The following is a 10,898-nucleotide window of genomic DNA, read 5'->3' on the forward strand; positions in this document are numbered from 1 at the left end:
GGAACCAAGAGGGGCGGGGATGGAGGGGCAGAGGATAATACCGGGGAACGAGGGGAAGCGAAGGTAATCGACGAGGCGAAGAAGACAGACAGACAGACAGACAGACAGACAGACTAGGAACGGTGGAGAGAGACCAGGGATTTTCAGGGGCAGTATATATCGTGTATCTCGTTCATTCGTTCAATTACTGTACACTAATTACAAGATCGTAGTCTCTGATTATTATTGTCATCCACACCACACAGCGCCGCGCCAACGGCCGCGCGGCGATCCGTCCCTCGAAAACTTCGATTAATAATAAAAGTCCAGCGTGCCGGCGCACGGGAATCACACTCGCCCCGGTGACTTGAGCTCCTGCGTGGACGGCAGGCTTCCGCTCGGATGGGGCGACTGGTCGGACCCCCCGGACGACGCCGTCGACGAGGACGAAGGGGACAGACCGGAGGTCGCGGTGGTCAATAGTACGCCGCCACCGCCGGCAGTGGCGCTGCCGCCGTTGATCGAGAAAGGCTTCACGTTGCCACTCGCTGACACGGCCGACGAGGGCGACGCGAGTATACTGGGGGCCGTGGACGGCGGCATCACGCCGCTCAGTCCGCCCAAGGTCCTCGAGTAGGTCTCCAACAGAGACATGTCTCTGGTTCCGAGGTGGGAAGCGCCGTACAGATTTCGATAGAAGTCCGAGTGATGCTGAACGAACTGCGTTCCCGAGTGCATCGCCGGGTGAAGGGGATGATGAGGTGGCAAACGACTCGCCAAAGGACTCACCAGCTTCCCGCCACCGCCGCCGCCACCCCCGCCAGCGATTCCACCCCCAGCACCGCCGCTTCCTCCATAGGGAGACGAAAGACCGGTCATCGTGGTCGGCGTGGGACTCTGTTGTTCCCCGTCCTTGCTCGCCATGTCAGCCAACGACCAGATTCTGGGCTTCGTGGTCACCACGCTGCCCGTGGACGATGCGGTTGTGCTAGGTGGAAGATGGTGACTACTGGGCGGGGTGCTTTCCGGGGACGGGTGGCGCAACAGTCGACCGTGAGACGACGCGAGGTACGCGGGATGCTGCAGCTGCAACGGATGCCTGGGTTCCCTCTGGTCGTACAGGCACTCGGGGCTATCTGGACCGCTATCGGCTCGCGACTCGCTCCACTCGCTCTCGGTCCTACCTTGGACCCCGGTCGACCCTCCGCTGGTACCCAGAAGGTCCATCCTATGCGCGGGTCGCTCGCCGTCCTCGCTTGATCCGGTGCCCGAATCCTTTGAGTCTGTGGCAGAGAATAGGATTTGTCTCTCGGGCGATGAAAGAGGAACGGGATTTCTCGGCGGGCGTTTTGTTCGGGCCGGAAGAGAAAGGGTATATGGAAAGGACGAAAAGGTGGAGAAAGGTAGGCGGATGTTTGCCACGGTGCTTACCTAGGCGGTCTTTCTAAAAAAAGCTCTTCCTTCCACTGTCATCGTCCTCGTTGTTGTTGTCCTCGTCCTCGACCCTGTTCCTCGGCTCCCACGTCATCTTGTTCTCTTTCTTCAGGCGTCTCCGCGCGTTCGCGAACCACGTGGACACCTGAGTCAGAGTCATCTTCGTGATGATCGCCAGCATGATTTTCTCGCCCTTCGTCGGGTACGGGTTCTTCTTGTGGTCGTTCAGCCAGGCCTTCAGCGTACTCGTTGTCTCTCGCGTCGCGTTTTTTCGTCGGGCCCCGTTCAGATCCATGCCGTAACTGAAACAGAACGAGTCGGACCGATGTCTATTACCAAAACTCTTCCTCACACGCGTCCAACCTTCCATTTCCTCTTCTCGAAAGGTCAGCGGAGTGCAACGATCTGTCAAAAACCGAACTCGACGCGGACCTCTGTCACCGAGTATCGTAAAATCGAAGCAACTATTTCTAATTAAACCCGGTATTTTTAAGACGGAATGCTCCACTCGATCATCCTGCATCGTCGAATCCTTCGACGTCAGCCATTCTCTCGTCGCCGTACGATGCACGTGACCCGGATATAAGGCCGTCGGGGACACACACGGGTCGCGATACGTTATACGAGCGAGTCGGATAACAGAGAGACACATTGTGGGGCAGAGGGGAACCGCAGGAAGAGAAACGAAGAAGAAGAAGAAGAAGAAAAAGTAGAAGAAGAAGAAGAAGAAGAAGATGAAGATGAAAAAGAAGAAGGTAAAAGCCTCCGTTGGAAGCTCGTGTCGGGAAACTTATCCAATCGTGAGGCTCGTTACGCCTTCCCCCGGAGCTCGGTATAAAAGTCCGAGTCCTGCTCGGTTAGAGAAACGATATAAGCGGGTAGCTACTACTTTCATCCCGAGAGCAGATCTCTATCTAACGGTTTAAGCTCCTTCCTTCCATCCCGGTCGTAGAGGAGCGGAGTGGAGTGGAAAGGAGAGTGGCGGAGACAGAAAGAGAGAGAGCGGCTGATTTCCTCTGGCCCCTCGGCGCGCCGCGCCCAACTCGTCCAGAGCGACCGACCCCCTGGGATCCCATTACTAAAAGACTAACCCTTATCAAAGATTAAACTTCGGTATAACTGCTGAATCGACGGGATCGAAATTAAATTTTCCAGCGGCGAGCTCGGCCGGGAGATGCTTACTCCCTTCTTTCTCCCTTCCTCCAGAACTCTTCTAGCTTCTTTCTTCTTCCACCCCCCCTCGCGACATCTCGACATCCTTTCCGACGTTGCGGTATTCCCTTTGTTTCTTTCATACCGACGCAAACGCGAATTCGGTTTTCCTACAGAGTTCCCCACCACCCTGTCCGATAATTTCCGAGATAATTGCTCCAACGAACTCGCGAAATTGAACCCCTGTCATCGACACGGATCACACCCCCGGCAGAGTATCCGGAGAAACAGCGAGATCCCGGAGGAATCGGAGGATCTATAGCGAGGCTGCGTGACGGGCAGCCGCCATTATCGAGCTTTATTTTATTTTCACCCCCTTTCGCTCGCCAAGAGGCAGCCGTGTGTGGACGCGCGACTGACGTTGGGGAGTCGGTCGCGACGGGATGAGATGGGAAATTAATAAAACTGTCACTTATCTACCCTTCCCCGGGGCAGGCCTACACGCGCTATCTGCCGCCTTTCCTCCGTCTCCCTTCCAACCCCGTCTTCCCGTGCCGATTGTTCGCTTCGCGGCCCCGTCTGTCTCTCTCCTCCTCTTTGCTACGTACGAAGGCTGTACGCGGGATTCGCAGCAGCTGAAACGAGGCGCTAAACATTTCAATTTGACATCACGGTCGAGGGTGTAGACGCGCGTGCTCGCAGAGTTGCTGCTCCCTCCTCGTCGTCCCCGCGCGACCTATCCTCGCGTGCCATCCTCTCCGTGTATCCTATCCATCCGACAGAAGCGTCGAGGGTCGAAGGTTTGGTGCACGCGCGGCAAGAGAAGAGAGCGAAAGAGTGGAGACGGCGAACGGGAGGAAGAGGAGCCAGGAAGAGGAGCAGGAAGAGGAGCAGGAAGAGGAGGGCAGCAGGCACGGCTCGTCGGCGCGGCGTAGCCGGTGTAACAGAGAGGAACAGGAAGATAGAAAAGTGGCGAGAGAGGGAGGCGAGGATGGCTTAACCCCGGTCTGTTTGCGAGGAGCAAATGGCGTTCTGCAGTTATTTTAAAATTCAGCCGGTGGCAGGGGGTGCGGATCGGATTAAAAAATCAGAGTGGAAGCTTGTTTCTCATGATAACAGCCAGCCGCCCCCGAGAGCGGGAACTGCTGCTTTCTACCGATTCCGTCTCCCTGCCAGCTACCACCCTCTGCCTCACCCCGTTGTCGGCTCTCTTTCTCTCCGCCTCTTTCGCGTCCATCTGTCTCTTCCTTTTTCACCCTTCCTCCACCGCCCTCCGCTCCTCTCGCTGCTTCCTTTTCCTCGCGCGTGCTCCAACTTTTTCCTTCTCTTTCCACGCGACGCCTGCAATGCTTCCTCTCGATCTGTCTCTCGCTCGGCCTCCGCCGGTATCGCCATACAACCACCGTACGCATACACCGAGGGCTATTTCGTCGACCGCTTTAAATACGCCCGCGCTCTACGCCCACCCACCCACCCCCCGTTCTCTCCTCTGCCCGCGTATAGAGACGCGTCGCGTGTATATCTATATACAAATCGTATTATATACGCGTATATAGGCACAGCTATGATCGTACGCGCGCGTCAGATCGGCCTCTTTCCTCGCCTCGCGCGCGCAGGGGTTGATCGCATCAACTGCTTGTTTCCATGGCGATTGCTAATCGGCCCCGTCCTTCGCTTCCCGTTTCAACCTCGCGCCTTTGTTCGCCTTTCTCGCACCCCCCTGCCAGCCAACGCGTCGAACTAGAGGCAATCTGCCTAGAGACGACGGGGATGACTTTATCCCCGCTTTTTCTCTCGTTCCACGGCTCCTGTAAACCCTGCTTTCCTGCCTTCCCGTATCGTTCTGTTCTTCTTCTTTCCCTTATTTCTCTATCCTTTTTATTTTCTACCTCTTCCCGTGATCGATGCGCGCACGATCGTTCTTTTTTAGCGCTAATTTTAGAGCGATGTAAATTCGTTTCGTCCCCTTTGCTGGGTGCGCCGAGACACGGAGGACACCGGGAACACCCTCTCCCCTTCTGCTTCTGCCGGAAGGAACGATGCGAGAGCGAATGAACCATTAATGCCCGGTGAAACGGCCATTTCTCGCGACCCTCGGCCACACGGCGGTTAACGTAAACGCGTTTGTCATGGCGTAGCCTTTAAGAGGGATAAGAACGGGGGTGAGTGACCATGGCCAGTTCGAAACGAGGCAGGTGTGCGGCTTTCGACCGACTCCGCCCCTCGTTACCGCTCGTAACTAGGGGTGATATCCGACTTCTTTTTTCCCTCTCTGTCGTTCTCGCGTTACCACCTCTGTCCCCTTCCCCGCCCCTAGGCCTCTATCGTCCGCGCGCACACCTTTCCACAGGTACGGTCGCGGGCTTCGCGCGGCGCTTTATCAACGCGAAGGTGCAGCCATTTCGCTCACGGCGCCATCTTCCCTTCGTCGGTACGTGTGTGCACGCACACCGCGCGCTTCCCTCGCACGCGTTCACTCGCCTAGAAGGTACCTGCCTCGTGGTCGCGTTTCGGGTTAATCAACCGCGAAGCCACGCCAACCTTCTGCGGCCCCTTTCATCTGTCCATCCGCCTCCGCCTCCGATTCATGGTCAGCCAGGGTATCGCCACGGTTATACGCCGTGTTCCCTGGCTAGTAGACAGCCTTGGATATTCCTCTTTTATTTTCACCATCACCCACAACCTTTTATTTTTATCGATATTGCCGAGCTTTTTAGCCAAATGCCTAGCCACGGGGGTGTAAATGGCATCGGGACCGAGGGTGAGAGGCCTATTTTTCAAGCTCTCGAGATTCCATGACCAGGAACTATCCCCGGATGTAGAAAAATAGTCTGCTGTATCGAAATTCCGAAAATTCCATAAGAAAATTTAACAATTCACCGAAATTATTCGCAGTATATGGCATTTGGTCACGATTAGTACTCGAACGCAGGGAAATTATGAACGTGACACCGTTCGTACGATAGTCGAGGGTAAATCGAATTAGAATGGGCAAGGTAAAGAATTGTCGGTAAAGAATCGAAGCGAAGTAAGGCAAGGCGACAAAAGACGACAATGACGATTCTCCCTCGGTGGTTTACGAGTACACGCAGCGTGTACCGATGTCGCCGCGTTAAGCTCTCGGAAGCGCTCGGAGACTCGCGACACGTCGCGTGGAAGTTTCGCGAACGTGGTGACAGTCGGTTGTTCCACATCCAACTTTATTACCAGTTGCTCGCGACGTGACAGATCGATCGTAAACTCGCCGGCTCGCGCGTGTGAACGTGTACCTGGAACGAAGCTCGCGAGCAGGAGGCAAGTGCACCCACACACACCGGAGCACGGCTAACTCTCGCGACGAAGATTATACAATCTCCAGCTTCCCCTGGCCCCGTTGCGCGGGCAACCGAGTTTATATAAAATGATACACGGTTCGCTACTTTGTCACACGATCGTTTAAATCCATCACGGGGCGCGCACCGGCCCCGTAGGGGCCGCGATTAAAGTCAGTCGCCGCTGAATTATCGTCGGCCGAGATTACTCGCAGGATCGCTGTTATGGCTAACTCGCGAAAATTTACAAAAGCCAAACGACGTGGCTCTGCACGGCTATACACGCTCGTGTCTCTCCTTCGCCGTGACGCGCGCGAGTATTTCGCGCTCGATAAAGAACCACCCCGACGTGACTGTGTAATTCGCGTCCACGAAATTACCGAGCTTCGACGAGTTTAGCCCTTTAACTGCCACGCCGAAATTACGTGTTTCGGCTCAGGACGCCACGCGAGTGAACCGCTAGACGCAAGATTAGTTCTAATATCTTTTTCATCGATGTTCTAATTTTAATACAAATTTTTAAGTGTCCAATGTGGCACCTTTTGTTTTAAAGTGTCTTGTAATTAGCGCTTGTATTCGCAATTCAACAACTGTCAATTTTCCTTCGAGTTTTACAATTGTAGTATACAAGTAAGCTGAAATTCTCTGGGCACCGATGACCACCGTGACGTCGCAGGAGAAACCGTGGCTAAGAAACACGTTCCTTCCGTTTCGGATTAACCCTTGCAGTCGGCAGATTTCGTTCTTGGGAGTACCAGCAAGTCGGAGCAAATTTGGCGTTTCGCAATTACTTTTCCGTGTAAGATTTAAAGTCAATATATGGATATTAACCCTTTGACTATGGCTGACTTGGAAACCACCATGTTTTCGTATCACACGGTAGGAATCCATTTGCAATGTGCACTTGCTTGTTTCTGAGAAATTATTGTGTATTCAAATTGTTGAATTTATGATTTGAATTTGGCGGGTGAACGGATGTGTTGCGAGTAGGGAGAACGTCTAAGTTAATACGTCTCTGATACGAGTTCCCCTTTTTTCTTTTTATATACTTTTCCTTGATTATGTATCCTAATTTTATGTAATCTACTTAGCGTGTTGTATATGTACACGATTCATAAGAAATATACATATTCCTTCAATTCTGATACGGTGTATTTAACCCTTTGCGCTTAAGAGGCACCTTTCAGTCGCCATTTGATAAAATTTCGAAGCTCGAAATTTGAATTATTGTATCTTTATAGCGAAAAATATCATCAAATGCAAGGGGTTAACCCTTTGCACTCGAGAGGCGCCTCTCAGTCGCCATTTAAACAGATTTTAAAGATGGATGTTAATTAATAGATCAAATTTACAATTACCCAACAATGCGTGAAATATCGAAGTAAAATAATTCTACGTCTTAAATTGCATACGATTTCCTACTTATCGTTTAAAAAATATCGTCAATCTTATGGCAGAAAGTGTTCGAATTATTATTTTCCTGTAACGAAAAAATCGTCGAGTGCAAAGGGTTGACACCGACCCTACCATGGTCGGTCAAATAACCGGCAAACGAATAAACAAACTAAGAAAACATTTTCACAAAATGACAAACTGAATGGAGAGCAAAAACACGTGTGCGGAATGCCAACACGTCGAGTACGAAATTTTTAATTAAAAATTTTAAAGCCACCATTTGAACCCTGCTAGATTTACTGTTAAACTATACAACACACGCGTTCAAAGAACAGAAAGTTCACAACAATAGGATACTACTATAACAGAGGATCGACTAGAAATAGAACGATGAAATCCGATCCAAGGGAGTGACAAACAGACCAAGAACCAGCGTTAATCAACGTAACGCATTCCGCTATCGTAGCAAGACCCCCAGAAATAAGAATTTCGATCCGAGTCCCGTTCCTCTAGCCACCTCATCTCGACACTTGTCTAGCCTGCAAGAGCTTTACGACCTTATAGACCGGCTGGAAGGAACTCGATTACCCGATGGATCTATAAATCACCGGAACAATTCTTTCCTCCGTCGTGTCACGAAGCCAGCCGAGATGACCTTTCGACACGCGTTATCCGCCATGCAGCGCTCACCTGGACGTTCTCCTTCGGAGAGTATCGGGACAGGGGTGCGGCCCAGTCATTAAATCCGAGCGAGCGCTCGACAGGCCTAATCTGCGTCCATTAAGGCTAATGGGGAAAGCGCGAGGAGGCGCGGCTGCGAGTCCACGGAACCCTGTCATCTGCACGTCGGAGTTTAAAGAAGAGGGACGCGGCGTGTCCCGGTTAACGAAAAACTCGTGTCGCCGACTTTTCGCCGCGGCAACCCTTGCGGGACAAAAACCACCCCCCAGGAGCGAAACCGGGTCATTAAACGGCCGTACATCATCGCGGGACGTGACATGTCCTGAACGCTCGCGCTGGGCCTAGAAGACTCATTAGCCCTGGCATATATTCCCGGTTTCTGCAGGACCACCGAGCTCCAACGAACGAGTCCTCTGGGAACGCTATAGGCCGACACGAATTTCTTCATCCGTCAGCTCTAAGATCGATAGAATAATGGTCGCAGGGATATTAACACACCTTGAGCGGAAAGCGACTAAAGTCGTTGTGCACGGATTATCGCATTTTTACTTTGCAAATTGTTCTTTATTTCCCTCGAGTCACCGGACACGGGGCATTCTCTAACCATTGATTTTAGAAAACAGGAACAGCAGTTAGGATTTGGCTGACAAATAGGCTTGCAAAAGAAAGGATCACGCCATGTGCGATGTCACGACGAATTGTAAAATATCGCCCGCTACGCGGTGAGAGTTTCGCGGCAAAGCACCCGCGCAAGATGAGTTAATAGGGAACTGTCACGTGGAACTCTTTTGACAGGTAAATACTCGGTACCTATGAAACCCCCGTCTACTGCAATTATGCCAATTATACGTGTATTCTAATTGACAGAGACTGGGGTTCCAGATTTTTACGCCTGGGGAGGGTTATGGTTAGATCCAGTTCGTGACACGGAATTTTCTGTCAAATAGAGATACATTGTATCTTGGTGGATCTTGGATGGGAAGGCAAACCACCCCTTGTGTAGGAAAGGGAAAATTGTTGAAATATTTATTTCCGTGGTCAAAAATAATAAGAATCGGAGGATTTGACTAGCTTCTCCTTTGAGAACCTATTTTTCGGAAGAGTTTAGGTATTTAGGATTACATGTGTATGTTAGTGAGATGAAAGATTAGTAACGGTTCAAATTTGACACCGAATCTTCTGTCAAATATACTTGGCATGACTAAAATACATTTCTGCCACAGTTCTATTTTCACAGAAGACACAGAAGACAGTTATCATGTTAGAAAGACTCTCTCTTCGACTTTCTAACATAAAATGGCAAATAATTCGCATTCATGAGTAAGCTGTTGAATCTTGAGAAGCAGAGTTTAGAAAACCCATTTTATAAAAGAATTTACGTGCATAGGATCACATATGTGCGTTAGTGAGATGAAAGATTAGAGAAGGTTCAAAGTTGACACCGAATCTTCTGTCAAATATACTTGGCATGACTAAAATATATCTCTGCCATAGTTTTATTTATACACAGAAGACAGTTACCATGTTGTAGAGACCCTCTCTCTTTGATTTTCCAACATAAAATGGCAAATAATTCGGATTCATAAGTAAGCTGTTGAATCTTGGGAGGTAGAGTTTGGAAAACTCATTTTGCAAAAGAATTTAGGTGCTTAGGATCACATATGTGCGTTACTGAGATGAAAGATTAGAGAAGGTTCAAAGTTGACAGCGAATCTTCTGTCAAATATACTTGGCATGACTAAAATACATTTCTGCCACAGTTCTATTTTCACAGAAGACACAGAAGACAGTTATCATGTTAGAAAGACACTCTCTCTCTTCGATTTTCTAACATAAAATGGCAAATAATTCGGATTCATAAGTAAGCTGTTGAATCTTGGGAAGTACAGTTTGGAAAACCCATTTTGCAAAAGAATTTAGGTGTTTAGGATCACATATGTGCGTTAGTGAGATGAAAGATTAGAGAAGGTTCAAAGGTGACAGCGAATCTTCTGTCAAATATACTTGGCATGACTAAAATACATTTCTGCCACAGTTCTATTTATACAGAAGACACAGAAGACAGTTATCATGTTGCAGAGTCGTTTTCTTTGATTTTTCAACATAAAATGGCGAATAATTCGGATTCATGAGTAAGCTGTTGAACCATTACTTGGGAAGCAGAGTTTAAGCGACTGGAGGACGCGAAGAAAAGGGCTAACTAATTGACGAATCTCGTTAGAGCAATCTGGACCCCCAAATATTTGGTGGGTGACTGGAAAGGGGGTTGGCAACATACTGGCAGCGTAAATCAAATAAGCGATCTTATCGTGGAAACGTACACCGGCTGTTGGCAACGCTAAACGATCTACGATACGATCGGCTCTCTGGTATCGTTCTAACGTTCGGTAAATAAAGCGTGTGCAATATCCCGTGGATAGAAAAATGCCGCGATGGCGGTCCAGGGCGCGTGTGAAGCCGCGACATGGCCAGGGGAGACGTTTCACAATCGTGGAAAACGGAGGCACCTTTCTCCCGCGCGTAAAAACGCCCTTTAATCTTATCGAATTCGTGGGAAGCGGGGCCCGGCTATCGCTGGAAATCAATTCGGCTAAGAGCCAATTTCTGTCGCGGGCAAATAAAGGGCCCCTCGGGAAATAACTCGTCAAACAGCCGCGCGCTCTCCTCTAACGATCGAAATTGATATACGAAGATCCAATGTCAGATTCGGTACGTGTAAACGCGCGGGGTTCCCTGGTAATGAAGTAATAGACGTGCTTTCCTTCTTGGGTTACGATGGGCAGATCGATGAGGCAGATAGGGAAGGTTTAATTCCTTTCCAGGGAATAAATATGGATAGACCAAAGGTAGGTAAATGCTATGGTAATGATTAACATAGATTTTAATATATATATATATTTTTAATATATTTAAATTATTAATATATTTAATTAATATTAAATAATT

General features: G+C 49.8%; 1 protein-coding gene across 1 annotated transcript in view; it reads right to left on the reverse strand.

Moving 5' to 3' along the window:
- Window positions 1–327: 327 nt before the first annotated feature.
- Window positions 328–10,898, reverse strand: part of mirr (iroquois-class homeodomain protein mirror) — a 59,558-nt gene continuing 48,987 nt past the window's right edge. The window contains 2 exon segments of the mRNA XM_017904337.1: window positions 328–1,262; window positions 1,411–1,715. Of these exon segments, the coding sequence (XP_017759826.1) occupies window positions 328–1,262; window positions 1,411–1,715 (1,240 nt within the window).

This window comes from Eufriesea mexicana, unplaced genomic scaffold, assembly GCF_001483705.2.
Source record: "Eufriesea mexicana isolate 0111107269 unplaced genomic scaffold, ASM148370v2 scaffold2917, whole genome shotgun sequence".
NCBI classification, from domain to species: Eukaryota; Metazoa; Arthropoda; class Insecta; order Hymenoptera; family Apidae; genus Eufriesea; species Eufriesea mexicana.